Source organism: Mucor mucedo (genome assembly GCF_025094135.1).
Source record: "Mucor mucedo strain NRRL 3635 chromosome Unknown EV154scaffold_103, whole genome shotgun sequence".
In the NCBI taxonomy this organism is placed as follows: Eukaryota; Fungi; Mucoromycota; class Mucoromycetes; order Mucorales; family Mucoraceae; genus Mucor; species Mucor mucedo.
The window spans coordinates 56,908-81,233 of NW_026252387.1; the positions used below are offsets into that span (position 1 = coordinate 56,908).

At 36.4% G+C, this 24,326-nt stretch overlaps 5 protein-coding genes across 5 annotated transcripts; 1 reads left to right on the top strand and 4 right to left on the bottom strand.

The window, feature by feature from the left end:
- Positions 1-3,350: 3,350 nt before the first annotated feature.
- On the bottom strand, positions 3,351-4,861 carry EV154DRAFT_567358 (uncharacterized protein; the record flags this gene model as incomplete). The annotated part of the gene is made up of 6 exons (XM_051606013.1): positions 3,351-4,125; positions 4,182-4,296; positions 4,348-4,561; positions 4,617-4,661; positions 4,714-4,728; positions 4,796-4,861. 6 exons carry the CDS (start codon positions 4,859-4,861, stop codon positions 3,351-3,353), a joined length of 1,230 nt encoding a protein of 409 aa, XP_051453979.1.
- Positions 4,862-5,697: 836 nt separating this feature from the next.
- On the bottom strand, positions 5,698-6,723 carry EV154DRAFT_484943 (uncharacterized protein; the record flags this gene model as incomplete). The annotated part of the gene is made up of 4 exons (XM_051598706.1): positions 5,698-5,723; positions 5,768-5,869; positions 6,230-6,328; positions 6,564-6,723. The coding sequence occupies 4 exons, from the start codon at positions 6,721-6,723 to the stop codon at positions 5,698-5,700; spliced, it is 387 nt and encodes a 128-aa protein (XP_051453980.1).
- A 2,937-nt stretch (positions 6,724-9,660) lies between these two features.
- On the bottom strand, positions 9,661-11,256 carry EV154DRAFT_484944 (uncharacterized protein; the record flags this gene model as incomplete). The annotated part of the gene is made up of 5 exons (XM_051598707.1): positions 9,661-10,507; positions 10,562-10,676; positions 10,729-10,960; positions 11,012-11,056; positions 11,191-11,256. 5 exons carry the CDS (start codon positions 11,254-11,256, stop codon positions 9,661-9,663), a joined length of 1,305 nt encoding a protein of 434 aa, XP_051453981.1.
- A 4,744-nt stretch (positions 11,257-16,000) lies between these two features.
- On the bottom strand, positions 16,001-17,587 carry EV154DRAFT_573700 (uncharacterized protein; the record flags this gene model as incomplete). Its single annotated transcript, XM_051606403.1, has 6 exons — positions 16,001-16,847; positions 16,902-17,016; positions 17,070-17,292; positions 17,344-17,388; positions 17,441-17,455; positions 17,522-17,587. The coding sequence occupies 6 exons, from the start codon at positions 17,585-17,587 to the stop codon at positions 16,001-16,003; spliced, it is 1,311 nt and encodes a 436-aa protein (XP_051453982.1).
- A 174-nt stretch (positions 17,588-17,761) lies between these two features.
- Positions 17,762-19,029, top strand: EV154DRAFT_567364 (uncharacterized protein; the record flags this gene model as incomplete). Its single annotated transcript, XM_051606014.1, has 2 exons — positions 17,762-17,867; positions 18,527-19,029. 2 exons carry the CDS (start codon positions 17,762-17,764, stop codon positions 19,027-19,029), a joined length of 609 nt encoding a protein of 202 aa, XP_051453983.1.
- Positions 19,030-24,326: the final 5,297 nt, after the last annotated feature.

Consider the following 24,326-nt stretch of genomic DNA (forward strand, 5'->3'; position numbering starts at 1 on the left):
AGATGCACGTCGCAAACGCCAAGACATCCTCTATTGTCGTAACCGTAAACAACGTCAAGTTCACAAAGACGAGAGTGTTTTCAAAGGACATGACTAACCAACGTGCTTTGTTGAGACGTGGTTTAAAACAAGGTGAAAATCAACGTCACATGAATCCCTTCATTCGCAACTTGGAAGAGAAGGGGTACACTTTATTAAGCTAGTATGAGAAGAATGGAAGGTTGACCCTATTTTTATTTGCCCATGTTAGTACGATAAACAACATTCTTCAATGCCCCAAACTACTTCTCGTTGACGAAAAATACCGTACTGACATGGTTGCTTATCCTCTAATAAATGCTACTGGTGTGAACAATATCAGCAATGGATCGAAGAAGGGTTTATGGAATTACACTATTGCTTTCGCCTGGATTGCGGACAAAACCAAGGTGACTTATCAGTGGTTTTTCGGAACACTCAAGACAAAGCTAATGGTGTGACATGATGCATGAAAAAAATCTTACTTTTTATCCTTCAATCTTTGGATTATTATTTTTATTTTATGTGATCACTCTTATTTAAATTTGAAATAAATTATTTTATTTATAATTTTTTGTTTTTGGTCATAAATTAGTAAAAATGTAGATCTACGATATTGCTGGTACCTTACCAGAAGTGATTATCACTGATAAAGCTGCAAGTGGTCCTAGTGCACTGGTTAATATCTTTTCAGAAGTCTACAATGATTTGTGTTTGGCACATTATCGCTCAAAATGTCAAAACTAATTTTCTTAAGTTGTTCCCGGACATGAAAGAATATGAAGCCTTAGTTAACTTATTTTGGATGTCACATGGTAGCAAAAAGGATGCTGAAAGTAGCGCCAATGTCAGTAACTGTCGTATTTGGATACGATTCACTTAAGCATAATTGAGCAATTCGTATAAATAAATAAACAAAAAAATTAAAACAACATTTCGCATACCAGCAAACGCTTGTATAGTGCTATCCAACTTCTCATACTACGAGTACATACGTCTATATTAAAAAAGGATGATTGGCCTAAATATGATATACGAATGACAGTTAAATACGGAATGCTATACCACTTAGTTACGATATCATCGATCGAGTAGAGTATCTTCTCAAATCAAATCAAGAATTGTAAGAAAGAGAAATTTAATATTAATAGTTCTCGCAATGAGTTAGCTGACCAGAGATAGAAAAGAACCGCTATTAATATAAATGTAACATTGAGTACCATACTTCAATTAATCAGCATGAGTTACTTATTGCTTATAAAAGAAGAAGGAGAAGCCGAAGAAGAAGAAGAAGAAATATAAAAAAAAAGAAGGTTCTTAGAGCGATCTTAAAGGAGACACAAATCCAGTAGTATACAATGAACGAGTAAAGAATATAGTGCTTTTAGATGTAAAAATTTAAATCGTTTTTTCAATGACCTTCTACAAGATGTTGTGAAAAGATAAATACAAAAGATAACTGACAGCAACGAAAAGAGGAAAAATTACTTGGTAACGATTATATGTACGATCGTATCATGTGTAACACTAAACAATGTGCTGGTACATCGGCCAATTGAAGCACTTGTATGGAAAACTATTAAGAATGATTACCTTTCAGCTGCTCAGCTTAAATTCTGGATCATCGGCAGGCTCCAGCTAATACATGGTGTTAAAAATCATATTTACGCAAAGATACGCAGCATCATTGGTGGGTGCGATCAGTATATAGGCGAAACCCCATAAAAAATACAAGACATTTATAGTGAGGTAAACATGAAGGATTAAAAAAAAGGCATAAAAGGTAAAAAAAAAAAAAGACATTAAAGATTAAAAAAAGAAAATGTGGTTTTTATTACTATGAAAAAATGGAGAATCGCTAGCCTGTTTCAGCAAAGAAAACTGATCAAGTGCTGCGATAGTTGATGATAGATAAAGATAAAACAAGAAAGTACTTTGAGACTGCTTATAAGATTTATTAAAAGTAAAAGTAGATTAAAGATTCAGAGGGTTCTATTCTAACTATCAGTTTGCATATGTATGTATGTTGAGAGAGATCGGATTATGAATTTAGTTTAATGGGTAAGTTGTTGTATGCGAGCTGTAAACACACCTTAGCTAAGGTAATACGCTTGTGCTACGACAATTGAAATATTTTCACTGCTGTCATATTTATCATATGTCAGCTGGTAATTGCAGAGTTCACGTAGCACCAAATGCCTATTCAAGTACGGGTTGTTTATTATATTCTCCTTACTGCTCCTTGTGGGTTTATTGACAGCTTAGACAATATTTGGATATAATCTACCCACGATGGCAGTGTCACGCTTGTAGTTTTAGTTGTATTCATTATGTATAAAAGAAATCAATATTTTTATGTTCAATAAAATTTAGTTCCTTTTTGCAATCTGGTTAATAGATTGTCTTATTTTCTATTTTGGATGTTTCATAAGTTACACAGCACTAAAATGGGGCTTGTAGTTGCATATGATGTAATGCATAAGAAATTGTTTCGTGTTTTGATGTAATATTGTATGGGATGATGAAATGACATTGAATGCAGTATTGTTTTATGGTGTAATTAGTAACAACGGTAGGTGGATCACCACAAGTACAACTGCGAGGACGTCAGTCTCCGTGTGCACTCACCCACTTTTTATTAGTTTTGATGGCTCTCAAAAGGGCTCCGATGTATCACCACAAAGAGGTGAAAACACCATCTTCTCATCGTTGCAAACAGGACGATCACTAATGAGATGCATATCAACAAGCCGATTATCGACTGATCAGACGAGGGACCTATTTCGTTTAAGTCATGCTCCACAACCGGCAAGTAGAATGTTACTTCGAATCATTAAAGACAACTCCCGCTCTTATGCTAGGGCTCATGAAATATGCTCCTGAAGAAGAAATTGTTGTTAAAAACGCCTTCGTATCTTGTTAAATAACCACAAAGAGCTGTCACATATACCAAGTGTGAAAGGTAATGTCACCCAGAACAAACCGCAAAGATTCAGTATAAGAGCCTCGAGACCTGTCATCTTTGGGGACCACCCCAAATGGCACTTGATAACGAAATAACCGAACGAAGCGACCAATCTGGATTCCACGATGTGTCGTGTGACTTCATGTAAATCATCAGGAATAACCCCAACGATGGCCTTGGGCACTAAGGGATAACAATTAGGTAGTAACAATAAAAATCCATAGTTGTTACAAGTATGCCAAAATAGTGAACAAAACGTCTGACATATAGAACTCAAAACAAAGACAATGAAAGATTAAGCGTATCCCACTCCCTCCCCTCACTCAGGTATTCGCATGACTGTCCCCAATATATAAACTTTTTTTAATTAATTAACACAAGGATCCTTTCCAGAATCTGATACATGTTCATCTTCATTATTATCACCGTTTCGTGAACTAACATCGTTATCTTGGTCGTCGTCGTCTTCAATAACAATGGTCTTCTCTCGGATCTCACGTTCTTCCTTCGTTTCAAACATAATATCAATTTCATCGCGAACGTATGGATCCTTGGGAATGTTGATTTCATCAGGGAAGATCACGTTAAATCTAATGATAAGACAACCCTTGTTGTCATCTGTATCAGAGAATACGGGCATACCTTCTCCTTTCTGAATTATGGTCTTGCCGGGTGTGATTACTTTGCCAGGGGTTTGTGGAATGTTCAATTTGCGGCCATCCATATGTTTAATAATGTTGCCTTTTCGATTTACTCCCATAAGAGCATCTCGAAGTTTGATGTCAATGGAAGCAAGTAAGGTGTCTTTGTGGCGCGTGAAGCAGCCCCAGTGATCATCCACAGTTACCTTGATGAATAAGTCGCCCTTGGTAACGTTGTCGGGCATGACATTCCCGTAGTTCTTCATCCTAATCGTGTGACCGGATTCAATGCCTTTGGCAATTGGAATCAACAGACTTACACGAGTCTCTTTGGCCCCAAGACAGCTTTGGCACTTCTTTTTGAAAGTTTTTACACCTTTCCCATTACAACCAGAGCATGGAACGGATACTTTTTTCCTGTTATCCCTCAAGCGGGTTTCGACATATCCAGAACCATTGCAGGTCACACAAGCCTCGGAAAACAGAGCAGAATTCTCATTGCTATTATTTCAAAATTATTATCATGCTAGTTTTGTTTTTTATATCTTTTTGCTTACCCATGACATGTTTGGCAGTTTACTTTCAGGTTGTAATAAACCTTGAAGGCGCTCACGCCGAGATACGATTCTTTCAAAGAGACTTGCGCAGTTGTAAGTATGTGGTAGTCTGATCCTATAAAAAAAATTAGCGGAGTTTCAACATTTTATGTCAACAACGCCTTACGATTAGGTGGTGGTGGTGGAGGACTGGATTGTCTTGGTGGAGTTGGTGGAGCTGGTGGAGTTCGTGTTCTGGGTCCAGGTCTTGAGGTGGAAGGACGATTACTTGCAAAGAAGCCTTCAAAGTCGAAATCCGTCTCACGTTTTCTTTTCAAATCGTAAACCCTTTTTTTGTCGGGATCAGATAAAATCTCATACGCGTTTGAGATTTCCTTGAACTACGGCAAGTTAATGTCATGAGAGGAGACAGATAAAATAAAAAAAAAGTTTTACCTTTTCGGTTCCATTGGGGTTCTTATCAGGGTGATAATTTTTGGCCTATAAAAAAGTTAGCTACGCCTTCGGCTTATTTGAATGAAAATGTACTTACCAACTTGTAATAAGCCTGTAATTAAGAAAAAAACAAATAAATAAGTTATATTGTTAAAAAAAAAAGTAAGACGCGTTTATACCTTGCGAATTTCAGAGGTGCTTGCTTTTTCAGTAACTCCTAAAGTGGTATAATGTGAATTTGTCATTATAATTCTGTATGTTGAGTATGAATGAGTAAAAAAAAAAGAGAATGTCGACACGTACGTCTTTTTTTTTATTAAATACTTTTTTTAAATCACGAAATTTTTTTTTTTATAAAAATAACAGGTCACATACGTACTTTTTTTTTCGTTACGTTTTTCCTTAAATGTAACTTTTAAATTGACGATTACTACTTTTAAAACTACAACTTTTCCTACCATAGGTGATACCTTTGCCCCTGCCGAGGAGTTTAAAGACGCCTGTTTGGATGCTGCAGCCAGCCAAGGTTTTCAGCTTTTTATCTGTGACAGTTCACCCATTTGACATGCTACAAAGTCTGCCTTTTTCCGTTACGCCTGTGTAATCAGCAACAAGTACAAGGCCATTCGTATCGAGAACTCCTGGAAAAGTGTTAAAGTTACAATGACAGGATCCTGAGAATTTTTTATCGGAGCAGTTTTTGTCATGATCGTGTCACTTAGATGCATTAATTTTGGTTATTCTTTGTCAGCATCTTGTGATCTACGTGTCAGCCATCAATCATCAAATATCTCTCACAAATAAGTAATGATTTACTAAACTTTGTCATTGCTTATTTTTATGATAAATAACTATGCAATCCTCTAGTATTGATATTGCCTCACTTTCCCTATACTTTCTTCACTTTCATCAGATATATTATCTAATAACCATCTCTTTTCTTTTCCTCTTTCTTTTTTTCTATCTCTTATAATAAATATGATAGTTATCATTTATTTTTCTGTTCTTGTAAGCAAGTATTCTCCGGGCTGTCTCGTCGGGCTGTCCGCTCCTGACATAGCAAGTGTTATGGATTTTTGCCTCAGTCTTCTTGTGATGGTTCCATGACTGTACCAAATTTTTATTTGTTTAATAAATGTAAAATAAAATACTTTTATCATTTAACCGGACTGAAAATAGGTCAATAACATTGGATACCTCAGAAAAGACAAAAACGAAATTAAATTGGAAGAAAAGAAAAACGGCATTCAAAGCTAAAAAGTTTTTAAATTTATGTAAAAAATCAGATTAATGTTATTTACGTCTGGTATTGTTAGCTGCAGTTAGTGCTTCAAGTTTATTTACTGGAGCTTAGCAACGGGGAAAACCCAACCTAAGTCTACGTCAACTTGTAAGATTTATGTGGTTTCACTTAACTATTTAAAGTAACCTTACCCTTCGTCATTCATTTTGATGTTGCCCCTTCATTGTTTGTTGAATGAGCAGATTAGCAGCCCATTTCTTGGTGCTCTTGTAGATCTGATATTCATAATCCAAGATATCGCTTTCAAATCGCAAGCGATATTATGTTTTCTCTTGATGAGAGCAACTACCCCAACTGGTCGCAAATGTACCCTCCTGAATCATTGCATATCGTAAGCGGCGAGTGATGCTCCGGAACTGCAGTCTTACTTTCTTACATTTTGCTTGGCAAATCTTTGCTGGTTTTTTTTCTACAAATAGACAATCACTGCATCAATACATGCATTATACCAAAGTGCTTTGTTTGTGACCGTTGGCCTGAATCCTATCCAAACCCGTATAAAGGTAGCTTCGATACTTCAGGCACCAAAACAGTCCGGATGGGCATTGACTCTGGCCATCTCTCTTTCTTTGGCTATAAAATCAATCCATTGAGAGACAACTTCTTACACATAATTTTCGCATAATTTAAAAACTGTATAGTACCTGCAGTCGCAAAAGAGAAAAAACTGGTTACATTTACATTACTTAGTGCAGGTAAAAACTGAATAGCAAACCGTTCGTCTAATCTCAAAACCGAAGATTTGAGTTCAGCTACCTCATTGAAGACAGTCCTTACCATATCGTCGCTTGTGGATATTGACATCATGTTGCTGCGTGAATTTTTATTCATCTTAAGAAGTTTAACGTTCAAATTAAACGGACAAACAGAATACAATGATAAATTATGGATAAACTAGTAAAAATAAACAATTAGCCATTTACATTTATGCAAATGTTATAATATACTAATTTCATACATGATCTGGCACAAGCCAGCAATTTTTTATTTAAGTAATTTATAGAAACCTGCTAACTTCAACTCTTTCATAAAATTTCCCTTCTACCATGCAAAGCCAATTCAAACGTACATAGCTTTCAGTTCCTATTGCGTGCGACCAATGCATTCAAGAGTTCGACAAACCGTACTAATCTTCGTAATGATACGCTTATTCATGCTGTTCATATCGAGCACAGAGTTGCTGTTTGGAACAAAGAAATCAATATGGTCGATAATGTGGAGACAGCCACAGTGTCACCCTCGGCCAATGCCACCCAATCCAGTATGACAGTTGTGATACAATGAACATACTCGAAATCGAAAAACTAATTTTGAACCTTATTTCCGGATTTGTTTGATCCTGAGAAGCAGAGAACATTCAAGGCCTTTTGAAATTTTAGCGCTGGTGATGAAGGACACGTTTATGATGAAGCTTCTATCCAAAAGCAGATGTTTACTACGTCCCAGCTATCGCGTATCGAGTTGTATGATATCGTCACATCCTTCCAAGTCTTTTCTGAATGCCATCGTCCAATTGTGGGCCTAATGAGTACTGTTATCAGAGATCATGAAACATTTGCCGAAGTTATAGTGTTTCATATACATCCATATACATGCATACAAACAGTACTAGTTATTCCATTAAACACAGAATGTAACAGCCATATTTGTATGCCGGTCCTGTGCCTACATTTCGAAAGGAAGGAACAATCAAGGCTCATGAGTATGATAATTGCAAATATTTTTGTCAGCTCTTTGATATTACCAAATATGAAAAGGTTTGCTCTGAATGTAAAAACAGAATAGATATAGAAGGGAGGTTCCTGATTCCATGCTAATTCCATTCCAAAAAATGAACATGATGTCCATTGGTGATCAGCTGTCTAAGCTGTTAAGTCATGAGGAAACACGACAAAAGTTACGCTACCTTCATGATCGCAAGGAAAATCCAGGAATCAATTCTGATTACTTTGATGGCGACGACTACAAGGCTTTAAAAGCTGCCAACATTTTTCAGTCTCCCAACGATATTACTCTGGTACTCTTGGTCGCTGGATATGGCAATCAGAAAAAATCGAAGCAAGCAATGACAATTGTGCATGTACTCATAGTTAATTTTGACCCATCTATAAGGTATGGTTAGCTTTACGTTTTCAGAAACTATAACTGACATAAACAATGGGTATACAGACCAGTACACGTTTCAACTTGTCATTATTGCTGGTAAGTATAAGGACTTAGATTCCTTTCTCTTACTAATTGTTGATGAGATAAAAAGCCTTGGTGAACATGGGTTGATTGTCGAAAGATGGAATGGTGAGAGGGTAAAAGCTAAAGTGCATTTGGTCATGGGCACCGGGGAGATCCCTCAGGTAAGAGTTTCGCGACTTTTTTTTTTTCATGTAAAAATTTCGTGTTTTCGATTGGCTTATTTAAAAGTCCGAATATTCAAAAAAATGTGTCAATCCGGCAGGGGATGACTGAAGATGGTCAAGAAAAAGAAAAAAAGAAATTCCTTAACATTGGTCGGTTTACATATACCCGTTTCCTGGAAATTGGTGAAAAAACACTGGTGCGCATATCAATCACTAATTCCTGAAGCTGAAAGAAAAAAATATTCAAATGGCTCTAACTTTTGAAAAAACTTTAGTTTTAAAAGTTCGTGTGCATTGAGGATCGTATTTCGTAAGAGTTTATAAATAATACTGTACTTCTTTTTTCCCACCAAAACATAAAAGTGAGTAGAGATCTAATACGAGACATCATTGGATCCCAAAAAAAATCGGAGAACTTATGCGGATTTTATAAAAAATGCCGCACCTTGGTCCATAGTGGTGGAAAAAGTGATGACACCCAGAAAAAACCGCAACCATTCTGTATTCCAGCAAAAGCCCCGACACCTGTCATCTTTGGGGACCACCCCAAATGGCACTTGGTAACGAAATACCCGAACCAAGCGAGCAACATGGAGTCCAAAATGTTTTGTTTGGCTTCATGTATGTGGAAATCGGTGTAGTTTTATAAAATAAAAACAAGAAAATTATCAAACTTGCAAAAATTAAATAAGGCTTTATTAAACAAATAAAAGGAGGTCTTTATATACACATTATTTCAAACATTGATCACAGATGGGCTGATGACGGTCGTGGGTAGATTCATCCAGATAATACTCGGATGTAATGATCCCATATGGAAAGACCAAAATGAGATGTCAATAACATTAACAATAATATTCATTCTTAAACTGTGTATGTCTTGTAGCACAATATTCAGAGGAAAATGTAGTTCTTAATTCAGATAGATGTGGTATCTCAATGTGGCTGATGTAACCTTCATATGTTTTCATGTCAATGTTATTATTTAAATGTATGTCTTATACTTGTATGAAGGATGATATAAAATCAAGCCTGTACATAAAGTAAATGATCAGTATTTAATATAACAGTATAAATAAGAATTATATTTAGGATTATCAAATGGAAGATTTAAGAAGTTTAGGTAGAGTCATATCTTAAGTATATAGCCTCGATCACGACAATGTACACCCTCGAGGATCATCCCAAAAAATGACCTTTGGCGAGAAGAGAAAACAATTACATAGTAACAATAAAAATGCATAGTTGGTACAAGTAAGGCAAAATATTGCACGAAAAGTCTAACTTATGGAACTCAAAACAAAGACAATAAAAAATTAAGCGTATCCCATCCCCCCCCCCACTCACTTATTCCCAAGATTGTCCCCAATAAATAAATACTTTTTAATTAATTATTATAAAAATTCTTTGCAGAATCCGATTCGTTTTTGTCTTGACCGTCATCTCCTAAAATATGGGCCTCCTTCTGAGCGCCGTCGGTAGTATCTTCAGATACATCCCCTTCTTTTTTGTTATCTCCCTCTCGTGAACTAACATTGTCATCTTCATCATCGTCGTCATCGATAACAATTGTGTTCTCTCGAATCACACGTTCTTCTTCCGTTTCAAACATAAGATCAATTTGATCTCGAACGTATGGATCCTTCGGAATGTTGATTTCAACAGGGAAGATCACATTAAATCTAATGATAAGATTACCCTTGTTGCCATCCGTATCAGAGAATACGGGCATACCTTCATCTTTCTTAATCATGGCCAATCCGGGTGTGATCACTGTTCCGGGTGCTTGCTGAATGTTCAATAGGCGGCCATCCATATGCTTAAAAACATTTCCCTTTCGATTTACTCCCATTAGAGCATCTCGAAGTTTGATGTCCACGGAAGCAAATAAGGTATTTTTGTGACGTGTGAAACAGCCCCATTTATTATCGACAGTCACCTGAATAAACAAATTGCCCCTTGTGACGTTGTCGGGCAAGAAATTGCCATAGTTCTTCATTCGGATCATGTGGCCGGATTCGATGCCTTTTGCAATGGGAATCAGCACACTTACACGAGTCATTTTTGCGCCAAGACAGGTCTGACATTTCTTTTTGTAAGTTTTAACACCTACTCCATCACAGCTAGAGCACGTAACAGATGCTTTCTTTTTTTTGTCACTCAACCGGGTCTGGACATATCCACTACCATTGCAAGTAACACAAGCCTCAGAAAAGAGAGCAGTATCCACATTACTATTATTTTGAAATTATTATCATGCTAGTTTTTTTTTACATCTTTTTGCTTACCCATGACATTTTTGGCAGTTCACCTTCAAGTTGTAGTAAACCTTGAAATCTCTCACACCGAGATAAGCTTCTTTTAAGGAAACTACCGCAGTCGTAAGGATGTGGTAGTCGTCGCCTATAAAATTTTTTTAGCGGGGATTCAACATTTTATATCAATAACGCCTTACGATTAGGTGGTGGTGGTGGAGGACTGAATGGTCGTGGTGGAGTTGATGGAGTTGGTGGAGTTGGAGGAGCTGGTGGCGTTGGCGTTCTGCGTCCTGGTCTTGACGTAGAAGGTCGATTGCTTGCATAAAAGCTTTCGAAGTCGAAATCCGTACCGCGTTTTCTCTTCAAATCGTAAACCCTTTTTTTGTTGGGATCAGATAAAATCTCATACGCGTTTAAAATTTCCTTGAACTACGGCAAGTTAATGTCATGAAATGAGACAGATAAAAAAAAAACGTTTACCTTTTCGGTTCCATTAGGATTTTTATCCGGGTGATACGTTTTGGCCTATAAACAAGTTAGCTACGAAGTCGGCTTATTTGAATGAAAATGTACTTACCAATTTTTAATAAGCCTGTAATGAAGAAAAGAAAAATAAATGAGTTACATTGTTAAAAAAAAAATGTAAGACGCGTTTATACCTTGCGAATTTCAGAGGAAGTTGCGTTTTCAGTAACTCCTAATGTCTTATAATATGAATCTGTCATTATAATTTTTTCTCCTGTGTATGAATGAATAAAAAAAGAAAAAAGAGAATGTCTACACCTACGTCTTTTTTTTTTTAAGTACTTTTTTTAAATCACGTGATTTTTTTTTAAAAAAATAACGCGTCACCTACGTACTTTTTTTTTTTTTTTTTTTTTTTTTTAGTGACGTTTTTCCATAAATAAAACTTTTATAGTGTATATTACTACTTCTAAACTGAGGATTACTGCTTTTAAAAATACAACCTTTCCTACCGTAGATGATAACTTTGCCTATGCCGAGAAGTTTAAAGACGCCTGTTTTGATGCTGCAGCCGACAAAGGTTTTCAGCTTTTTATCTGGGACAGTTAACCCATTAGGCATGCTAAAAATTCCGCCTTTTTCCATTACGTCTGTGTACTCAGCCACAAGTACAAGGCCATTCGTATCCAGAACTCCTGAAAAAGAGTTAAAGTTACAATGAGAGGAACCTGAGAATTTTTTATCGGAGCAGTTTTTGTCATGATCGTGTCACTTAGATGCATTAATCTTGGTTATTCTTTGTCAGCCCCTTGTCATCTATGTGTCAACCATCAATCATCCAATATCTCTCATACATAAGTAATGACTTACTAAACTTTGCCATTGCTTGTTTTTATAATAAATAACTATACAATCCTCAACTATAAACATAGCCTAACTTTCCCTCTTCTTTTTTCTCCTTCATCAGATATATTATCTAATAACACTCTCTTTTCTTTTCCTCTTTCTTTTTTTTACCCCTTATAATAAATATAATAATTATCATTTATTTTTCTGTTCTTGTAAGCAAGTTTTCTCCCGTCTGTCCTGTCGGGCTGTCCGCTCCTTACATAGCAAGTGTTATGGATTTTTGCCTCAGTCTTCTTGTGATGGTGGCGTGACTGTACAAACAATTTTTATTTGTTTAAGAAATGTAAAATAAAATAGCATACCAATTAACTGAACAGGAAATAGGTCAATATCATTGCATACCTCAGAAAAGTCAAAAAGAAAAGAAAATACGAGGAAAAGAAAAAGAGAAATTAAAGCTAAAAAGTATTTATATTTGTTTAAAAAATCAGAGGAATGTTATGTACTCTGGTATTGCTAGCTGTAGTTAGTGCTTCAAATTGTATTACTGGAGCCTCTACAGCGGGGGAAACACGAACCTAATTTTATGTTAGTTTGTGAGATTTATACCATTTCAAGTAACTATTGAAAGAAACCTTACGCTTCGTCTTTCACCTTGACGTTGCCCCTTCAGTGTGTGTTGAATGAGCAGATTAGCTGCCAGTTGTGTGTTGCACTTGTAGATATGGTGCCATAATCCAACATATCGCTTTCAAGTCTCAAGGCATAGCATGTTTTCTCTTGATGAGACAGATTACCCTAACTGATGGAAACTGTACCCTCCTAAATCATTGCATATCGTAAGCGGCGAGTAATACTCCTACTGTAACCTAGCAACGCTATAGCCATATTCGAGCTAACAAAAGTTTATCCGTGCTGATGCCATTAGTGATATAAGCTTAAAAAATGTCATAGTAAGAACTACAAAGATATAACATGGAAAGTCTAATTTAGTACGTCTGAGAAATACTTCAAATTTAATTTAAAACAAGGAGAGTTAAGAAGACTCCACAGTTATTCGAACAAGAATAAATTAGTGACTATGTAATAATCGTCAACATTTTTGGTTAATCAATGATAGCTTCAAGATAGCTCTACAGATGTGAACACAGCAGACAGTAATTTAGATAAATACTCGTACATTTCATTTATTTGTAAAGGACTTCTTATAACCAGTCTCAAACTACTCCGATGGTCGTTTTGTAATTAAACTTTAGCTTGAAACACAACATCTCGGAAATAACTGTTCAAGTTCCTTAAACTTTGCGTGACCCATATCTGGGGAAGAGTTGCTGGGTTTTTTTGTCCACAGATAGACGATCAATGAATCCATACATGCGTTAGCGCAGAGTCGTTTGTTTGCTGGCGTTGGCTGAAACCCTATCCTAGCCCTTGGCAAGGTAGCTACGATACTTCAAGCACCAAAACAGTCCGGATGGGCATTGACTCGGGCCATCTCTGTTTCCTTGGCTACAAAGTCATGCCCTTGATAGACAACTTGTTACACAAAACTATCACATGATTTGAAAACAGTATAGTACCTGAAGTATCAAAGGCGAAAAAACTGGTTACATTTTTGTTACTTGGTGCAGGTGAAAACTTCATAGCAAACCGCTCGTCTAATTTCAAAACCACTGAATTCAGCTCAGTTACCTCATTGAAGACCGCCCTAAACATATCGTCGCTTGTGGATGTTGACATTATGTTGCTGCCAGCATTTTTATTCATCTTAAGAAGTTCAATGTTCAAATTAAACGGACAAATAGAATACAATGATAAACTATGGATAAACCAGTAAAAATAAACAATTGGCCATATACATTTATGCAAATGTTATAATATACTAATTTCATACATGGTCTGGCACAAGCCAGCAATTTTTTATATAAGTAATTTATAGAAACCTGCTGACTTCTACTCTTTCATAAAATTTCTCTTCTACCATGCAAAGCCAATTCAAACGTACAAAGCTTTCCGTTCCTATTGCGTGCGACCAATGCATTCAAAAGTTCGACAACCCGTATTAATCTTCGTAATGATAAGCTTATTCATGCTGTTCATATCGAGCACAGAGTTACTGTTTGGAACAAAGAAATCAATATGGTCGATAATGTGGAGACAACCACAGTGTCACCCTCGGCCAATGCCACCCAATCCAGTATGACAGTTGTGATAAAATGAACATACTCAAAATCGAAAAACTAATTTTGAACCTTATTTCCGGATTTGTTTGATCCTGAGTAGCAGAGAACATTCGAGGGCTTTTGCAATTTTAGCTCTGATGATAAAGGACACCTTTATGATGAAGTTTTTTTCCAAGAGCACGCGTCTACCACATCACAGATAATTAGTATCGAGTTGTATGATATCGTCACATCCTTCCAAGTCTTTTCTGAATGCGATCGTCATATTGTGCGTCTTATGAACACTGTTATTAGAGATCATGAAAGATTTGCCGAACGTAGAGCGTTTCTTATACATCCACATACATACATACAAACAGTACTGAATATTCCATTAAATACAGAATATCACCCCCATATTTATCATGCCGGTCCTGTGGCTACTCGTCTAAAGGAAAGAACAATCAAAGCTAATGAGTGTGATTATTGCAAAAATGTTTGTCAGCTCTTTGATATTACCACAGATGAAAACGTTTGCTTTGGATGTAAAGAAAATAGATATCAAAGCGAGGTTCCTGATTCCGTGTTAATTCCATTCCTAAAAATGAAGATGATGTCCATTGGTGATCAGATGTCCAAGCTGTCAAGTCATGAGGAAACACGACAAAAGTTACGCTACGTTCATGAATGCAATGAAAATCCAGGAATCATTTCTGATTAACTTGATGGCTAGGACTACAAGGCTTTCAAAGCTGGCCAACCTTTTCAAGTCTCCCAACGATATTGCTCTGGTACTCATGGAAGCTGGTTTTGTCAATCAGAAAAAATCGAATCTTGAAATGACCATTTTGCATGTACTTGCCCTTAATTTTGCCCCATCTATTAGGTAAGGTTAGCTTTACGTTTTCAGAAACTATAACAGACATAAACAATGGATGTACAGATCAGTACACATTTCAACTTGTCATTATTGCTGGTAAACCTAAGCACTTAGATTCCTTCCTCTTACTAATTGTTCATGAGATAAAAAGCCTTAGTGAACATGGGTTGATTGTCGAAAGATGGAATGGTGAGAGAGTAAAAGCTGAAGTGCATTTGGTCATGGCTACTGGGGACAACCCTCAGGTAAGAGCTTCGCGACTCTTTTTTTTCATGTTAAAATTTTGTTTTTTCGATTGGCTTATTTAAAAGTCCGAATATCCAAAAAAATGTGTAAATCCGGCAGGGGAGGTCTGAAGATGGTCAAGAAAAATAATAAAAGAAGTTCCTTAACATTGGTCGGTTTACATATACCTGGTTCCTGAAAATTGGTGAAAAAACACTGGTATGCATATCAATCACTAATTCCTGAAGCTGAAAGAAAAAAATATTCAAATGGCTCTAACTTTTGAAAAATTCAAAAAAAAAACTTTAGTTTTAAAAGTTCGTGTGCATTGAGGACGGAATTTCGTAAGAGTTTATAAATAAAACTGTGTCTTTTTTGGAACTTCTTTTTTCCCACCAAAACATAAAAGTGAATACAGATCCAATACGAGATATCATTGGATCCCAAAAAAAAAATCGGAGAATTTATGCAGATTTTGTAACAAATGCCATACCTTGGTCCATAGTGGTGGAAAAATTAATGTCACCCAGAACAAACCGCAAACATCCAGTATTCCAGCAAAAGCCTCGAAACCTGTCATCTACGGGGACGACCCCAAATATCACTTCGTAACGATAAACCCGAACAAAGCCACCAACCTGGAGCCCACGAGGTCTTGTGTGGATCTATGTACACCATCGTGAATCAACCCAACAATCACCTTTCGCACAAAGAGAAAAAAATTACGTAGTAACAATAAAAATTCATAGCTGGTTCAAGTAAGGCAAAATAGTGAACGAAAAGTGTCACATATGAATCTCAAAACAAAGACAATGAAAAATTAAGCGTATCCCATTCCCCCCACTCACTTATTCCCAAGACTGTCCCCAACAAATAAATAATTTTTTATTAATCGTCATAAGAATCCTTTGCAGAATCTGATACGTGATTACTTTCAACATCGTCTTCTAAATTATGGGCCTCCTTCTGTGCGCCATCGGTAGTATCTACAGACACATCCCCTTCTTCATTGTTATCTCCTTTTCGAGAACTAACATTCTCATCTTCTTCTTCATCTTCTTCAACAATAATCGTGTTCTTTCGGATTTCACGTTCTTCCTCCGTTTCAAACATCAGATCAATTTCGTCCCGAGCGTATGGATCCGTGGGAATATTTATCTGAACAGGGAAGATCACATTGAATTTAATGATAAGATGACCCTTTTTGTCATCTGTATCGCAGAATACGGGCATACCTTCATCTTTCTGGATTATGACCATGCCGGGTGTGATTACTGTTCCGGGTGCTTGCTGAATGTTCAATCGGCGGTCATCCATATGTTTGACGAAATTGCCCTTTCGATTTACTCCCATGAGAGCATCTCGTAGTTTGATGTCCACGGAAGCAAGTAAGGTATTTTTGTGACGCGTGAAACAGCCCCAATGATCATCGACAGTCACCTTAATTAACAAGTCGCCCTTTGTGACGTTGTCTGGCATGACATTCCCATAGTTCTTCATTCTGATTGTGTGGCCGGAATGGATGCCCTTTGCAATTGGAATCAGCACACTTACACGAGTTGCTTTGGCCCCAAGACAGGTCTGGCATTTCTTTTTATACGTTTTTACACCTGCTCCGTCACATCCAGAGCACGTAACAGATGCTTTCTTTCTGCTATCACTTAAGCGTGTTTGGACATATCCAGATCCATTGCAAGTCACACAAGCCTCGGAAAAGAGAGCAGTATTCTCAATACTATTATTTTAAAATTATTATCGTTTTAGTTTGTTTTTATGTCTTTTTGCTTACCCATGACATGTTTGGCAATTCACTTTCAGGTTGTAGTAAACCTTGAAGTCGCTTACGCCGAGATAAGCTTCTTTTAAGGAAACTACCGCAGTAGTAAGGATGTCGTAGTCTGCGCCTATAAAAATTTTTTTAGCGGAGTCTGAACAATCTATATCAACAACGCCTTACGATTAAGAGGTGGGGGTGGAGGACTGGATGGTCTTGGTGGAGTTGGTGGACTGGGTGGAGCTGGTGGGGTTCGCGTTCTCGGTCCTGGTCTTGAGGTAGAAGTACGATTACTTGCATAAAAGTCCTCAAAGTCGAAATTCGCTGCCCGTTTTCGCTTCAAATCATAAGCCCTTTTTTTGTCGGTATCAGATAAAATCTCATACGCGTTTAAAATTTCCTTGAACTACGGCAAGTTAATGTCATGAAGTGAGACAGATAAAAAAAAAAGTTTTACCTTTTCGGTTCCATTTGGGTTCTTATCAGGGTGATAAGTTTGGGCCTATAAACAAGTAAGCTATGCAGTCAGTTTATTTGAATAAAAATGTACTTACCAATTTGTAATAAGCCTATGATTAAGAAAAGAAAAATAAATGAGTTACATTGACAAAAAAATTGTTAAGACGCGTTCATACCTTACGAATTTCAGAGGAAGTTGCTTTTTCAGTAACTCCTAACGTCGTATAATGTGAGTCTGTCATTATAATTCTGTTCGTTGTGTATGAAAGAATAAAAAAAAGAGAATTTCGACACGAACGTCTTTTTTTTTTCTTTATGTACTTTTTTTAAATCACGGGATTTTTTTTAAAAAAAAAATAACAGGTCACATACGCACTTTTTTTTCTTTTGGTTTTGCCTTAAATATAATTATTAAAATGACGATTACTACTTTTAAAACTACAACTTTTCCTACCGTAGGTGATATCTTGGCCTCTGCCAAGGAATTTAAAGACGCATGTTTTGATGCTGCAGCCAACCAAGGTTTTCAGCTATTCATCCGGGACAGTTCACCCATTGGGCATGATTAAAAGTCATCCTTTTTTCCATTACGTCTGTGTATTCAGCATCAAGTACAAGGCCGTTCGTACCGAGAACTTTCGCAAAAGAGTTAAAGTTACAGTGACTGCAACCTGTGAATTGTTACCGTACGCTTACTGCTGAGACTCCTTTGATCCAATCAAATCCTTCTATTTTGAATTAACGGAGTTGTATTGGGCGAATCAAATTATAGGATTTGAGGTAACTAATATTAAATAAACTGATTTTATTTCTTTTGTTTCCTTTTTTGAAGTTTCAAATTGTTCCGGACACAATTTAAAAGAACATTGTGAATAATCTCAACCCCAGCTACCTATAATGTCGAAAAAACAGGAGGGGAAGGAAGTTTACCGAGATTTAAACAGAGACATGGTGGTCCATTAGGTGGAAAGACTGAAAAAAAGCCGGAAGTTGTTTACGAAGGACCAAGAAAGCAAATCAAGAACCCATCATCAGTGTTGAATTTTACAATGCAGGCGAAAGCAGTAAGACGACGTTCTTAATTTTTATAAAAGCTTTACTGTTGAGTCATTCATATCTTTTTTTTTAGTCTTCGAACACTATTCACAACAAGCACGAACACTAACAAACGAATGTTGAAGAGATTGTCGACAATAATGTTGAGACAACAGTCGATGAATCTGTACCTGAAGAGGGTTTCAGTTATTCTGTAGTAGTTGAGCTTTACAGAAATCATTCCCCTTTAGTCGACCAAGAAAAGATGGTTACCACTGAAGTTTCAACTTTTGAAAATAGTGTTGACAATGAGAACGAAGACGAAGTTTATATTGATAAATTTCTCAACATCGAATTCCAAACTGCGGATTTGTTGGATGAAGATAATAGAAATGATAATGAGTGGGGAACAGACGATGAAATCCATAAAGACGAACTAGACGAAAACGAATTCATCACTGTTGATAATGATGCAGCTTCTATTCTTGAAGAAAGCTACGTCAATAAGTATCTTGTTGAGTTACAGGAGAGATTGAAGTGGAAAAGACCAGAAGAGTATCAGAATGGGACTTTTTGGGTTCACCGAAAGAATCCATACTTTATGCTTGATGATACTAACAAAGACCCGGGATACCTCTATACATCTTGAATGCTTTTATGGTTCCCTCATCATTTAGTAAAAGATTTAACCTGTCCGACTTGTGAATCAAAAATAGGTGTGAAGGGATTCAATAAAAAGCGTAGAGCTAGGAGGATTATGGATTTAAATGAGTTCGATCTTAAATGAGAAGTTTGTTTTTATGTCATTTATAATATGTTAAATACTTTTTACCTATTTTTACCTGATGACTACAAAATACAAGTGTTTCAACAAAGATGTTAAGCACACATTTGATAAGTGTAACTCATGTTTGATCCGACAACTTCCACCTCATTTACAAGCTGAAATTCCAGCTGTTCTTAGTCATCGATCTGGCCTTTCTAAAATGCTTTGCAAACTGATGAGACCACTCTTTCAACATGGGATCGGACCTCATCGTATGTCTAAAACCTGTTGCAGCTTCAACACTACACAACCCTCTATCATGATGCCCAAAGTCCTTCCGTATTATCTATGCTCCAGTGTAGACAATATACTGAGTTTGCTCAATTTAAAGTCAAGATGAAATATACTAGTTATGTTCCTTCTGCTAATTACATTAGCTATGTATACAGCTCCTTGATAGCGAAGGTTCGTCCTTTTATGGATCAACTTATGTCGTTTGTAGACGGCACTGTTTTAAAAGGAGAACATTATTTCAAGTGTTGCGGGGATAATAACTTTGATAGTAGATGTAGCTAGATTCCTGAATTAAAATTGAAATGAACTTATAGTTGTAACAAAAGATGCAAAAATTTTAATATAAGGAGCCAATAAAAAGGGTCCTTATTGTATCTCTCGTTACGGCTTTTATGCAAAATCAATGGTGTAACACCCAAATACACTCAACTCTGATCCCAGTGACACGAGATCATTGAACACTTGGCAAAAATCAATGGGGTTTCGACGTTTTCTTGCCTCTACACTATTTTAAATGAACATGAAGAGATCCATTTACAAGTCTTGGCACAAAGCAAAAAAATGGATCATCTAGCACCCCAATTTCTCCAGATGATGGATACTTACAAAAAGCTTAATATGAAAGAGCCTGAGCTTTTTTATACAGATAATGTCACTGCAGACCAAGCATTCTTAAAACAGGTGATGCCATCCTTAACCAAAGACGTTGTACCTATTCCCAAATGTACAAATGGACAACAGCAACCACAACAAAACCCTTTTCTTTGACGTCCTATTATTACCCTGCCAGAAACTTCAAAGATCCGAGTTTTAAGATCTGAAGTAGAGATCAATGAGGGTTGTATCAAAATATTTGGAAATACTGATGAGTATAGTAATGAAAGTTTTGTTGGTTTTGATTGTGAATGGATGATGTCCACAAGTGGAGTATTCTTAATGCAGATGTGCTACCAAAATAAAATTGTTTGGTTCCGTGTACATGACTTTGATACGAATACGTTTTCTCGTGAGCTATCTAAGGTTCTTAGCTGTTCCCAGATTGTGAAATTAGGGAGAAATATTAAGGCAGACTGTACAAGAGTGAAGCGTGTTTTAAGTGTTGTGGTATCAAACCACGTAGATCTTGGGCCATTTTGCTACAACCGCGACTTAGTTAATAACTCTCGTCCCCGACTTGATGTTCTTTGTCGAAGCATTTTATCTTTGCAACTACCTAAGATGTCTATCATTCGTTGTGGTTATTGGGAAAGAGATGATTTGACATTCGATCAAATAAGCTATGCCGCATTAGATGCTTGGGTCGCTTTAAAGATTTTTGAAAAGGCTAACGAAGAACCAGCTGTAGACGAAAAGGTTACAAAAAGGTACTTTTGTTGCAGTTTATAATCAAACATTCGCAAGAGTGATTCCTTCTGCCTATGTGTGGTGATCCACCTACTGTTGTTACTAATCACACCATAAAACAATATTAAAATTAAATCTCACTTCATCACCCCATACGTTATTACATCACAACACGAACTAATTTCTTATACATTATATCATATCCAACTACAAGCACTATTTTAGTGCTGTGTAACTTATCTATCAAACTAAATTCATAATCCGATTTCTCTTAACATATATAAATATGCAAACTGATAGTTAGAATAGAACCCGCTCAATCTTTGAATCTACTTTTACTCAATAAAACTTATAAGCAGTCTCAAAGTATTTTATTGTTTTTCTTTATCTATCTCTATCCTCAACTATCACACTATGGATTCATTGAGGATAATGAAGAATCCATTGAAGCTCATCTAAAAGATACCAGGCTTGTAAAGGTGGATATTGTTCAAGTGCTTTCTATGCTTCTTGAAAGTCATCAAGAAAACGGCAATCCTGAAGCAAGAACTTTAAGTGATTCGCTTGATCCTCCTTTTGTATTAAGAATCAGCAACCACTGTTTGAGAACGGCTTCAAAAAAACAATACGACCTTAAAAGGCAGCAAGATTTGTCAAAATTATCTCCTATTCCCTCAGAGTCAGACACCATCCATCCGAATACGTCTCTTGACTCAGGGAATGTACATGTACCATCAAGAATCCTGAAAGATGTTATTCATGTGATGCAAATGATAAGTTTTTCCTTAAAACATGGGATGGCCAAAGTGTTTTCTCGTCGCTTCATAGATGCTATGTTTGTTGTTGATCTTGGTGATAAAAGATTAGTGAGCCAATATCTTGAATCAATAGGAACTGATTGGGAGAGCTATATGGTGAAAAAACCGGACTTTGTTTTGGAGCGTGTACGAAGATATATACCACCACCCGAAGAGTTGTATAAATCTGTCTCAATGCGTTTCATGCATTACGGTCCTGCAAAGTGCGTATTGAGCGGGAAGCCTTTGTTCAATGAAGACACATGGAGTGCTTCTAAGCATGTTTTGGAGGAGATAAGACTTGGTCACGTTTCAGACGTATTAAATGGTCCCGTATTATATGCAGAAAAGGGGTTCGACAAGAATGGATTGATGAAGTATAGGTGTAGCAGAGGTACTAGTTCTGTAGAAGGGCTCTGTACATATGAACATCATAAGAAAATTTGCATCATACAACGCAGGTCCTGGTTTAGCTGATATGGTTCTTGCTGACTATCATCTTTATCACAACACCGATGTAAAAGAATTTCAGAGTATACTTATATATAAGCTCAATTGACCTAATACGTATTACACTAAATTACAATTTATGAATTTTTAGGTTGGCTCAAGACATCGCTACGGAAAAGTGCATAAAGGTCATTACAGTCCCTGGTTATATCAATCAATCAATACTATTAGAATCAAGCTGGGTCATATACCTATTGACAGCTACTTTACGAATAGACTCGGTAGTATTTTTTAATATGAGCAAACACAAGAGACGTATGGTATTACATCATTACCAAATGAAGTAATGCGAGAAAACAATATATCACCAGCCATAAACCATTTAAGGAACCAAACGTTTTCAAAAGCCAAGTTGCTGGAACTCAGTCTCCTCACGGTTGTGAAGCTTGACATTGTTGGATGCTCTGTCAAACACTTTGTGTACAACGTTCTAGCAATCTGCCAAAAGACAAAGTTACCTGTCACTGCGGTACACACTGATCAAGAGGTTAAGCTACACGAAGTTTATGGAAAACCCTGAAAAGCGACGTTCCATAGGCCTCACATCTGGAAAACCAACATCAAATTTTGCATGCTTTGCTAAATTATGGTCAGGTTATTGTAAGGAAGGAAGTAATATATATTACAAAACTTCTAGACATCTTGAACCGTACTACAATGTATTAGGTGATCGACAAAAGTACTGTCATACTGTAGTATTGAATATCGATACAGTACGTCTGGTAAGGTCTGCTTTGACCTCGGAAAGTAGATCCACTGTTTCTATTCCAGCCCATGTACAAATGACAGCTAATCAAGCTATACAGAGGATGATTCAAAGTGAAACTGTGGTTTCATTACCTCCTCCACCTCCCTCCAGAGAGCAACATCAACCAATACGACTCAGAGCACTGCTTCCAGTACCTGTTATAGATCCAAGTATTTCATTTTCTTCAGTTAACGTACATCAACGAACACATAGAACATGTGCTGTTTGTACAATTGCTGGCTGCAAAAGCGCAAATGTGCATAGCCGTTGCTCAAACAAGCGTGGCGTTTGTACGCTTGTGAGCTGGAATGGGAGAAACAAAGGGCCTACCTGCCAACATCCCTCTTTTACATAATTTTAAACCTTAGCTCTCTGTATTTTTTCTCTATTAAAACTTGAAGTTTTATTGGCACTCGCTCAGTAAAAATGCCGTTTATTAATGTATTCCTGTAAAAATTTCAATGTCCTTTCGACACCGAGATTTTCAATAATTAATTTTTTTTTTTTTTTTGGAGAATTAATTTGAAATTCAAGATAGCCCCAGGCATGGTTTTAGGGCCATTATTCATAACATCACAGTTCTTTTAGTCTATTTTTAACTCTGATAAACATATACTTTTATCTCATTACTTTTTAATTGTACCAATTTTGTCAAATACCACAGATATAGGGCTAGTTAAGTTTTAGATGTAGAAAAGCGACAATTGTTATTAAATAGCAAATGTGAAATTAAGTACCAGACTTCAATCAATCAGCATAAGGTAACTATTGTTTATAAAGGAAGAAGTAGTAGAAGATGAAGAATAAAAGAAGGTTCTGAGAGTGATCTTAAAGGAGATACAAATCCAGTAGTATACAATAAACGAGTAAAGATTATAGTGCTTTTAGATGTAAAATTTAAATGTAAAAGAAAACCGACAGCAACGAAAATAGCAAACATTACTAGGTCACAATTATATGCAGGATCGTATCCTGTGTAAAACCAAACGATCTCTTGGTACATGGGCTACTTGAAGCACTTGTATGGGAAACTATTAAGGATTATTACTTTTCAGTTGCTCAGCTTAAATTGTGTGATTACCAGCAAGCTCCAGCTAATACATGGTGTCAAAAATCGTATTTACGCAAGGATACGCAACATCATAGGTGGGTACGATCAATATACAGGCAAAACCCCACACAAAATACGAGACATTTACAGTGAGGTAAAAATGAAAGGTTTAAAAAGGCATAAAAGGTAAAAAAAAAAAAAAAAAAAAAAAAAAAAAAAAAAAAAAAAAAAAAAAAAAAAAAAAAAAAAAAAAAAAAAGACATAAAAGATTAAAAAAAGGAAAATGTGTTTTTATTACTATAAAAAAATGGAGACTCGCTATCCAGTTTCAGCAAAGAAAAATGCCCAAGTGCAGCTGCGAGCAAGTCAGTCTCCGTGTGCACTCACCCACTTTTTATTAGTTTTGATTGCCCTAAAAAGTGCTTCCCTGTATCAC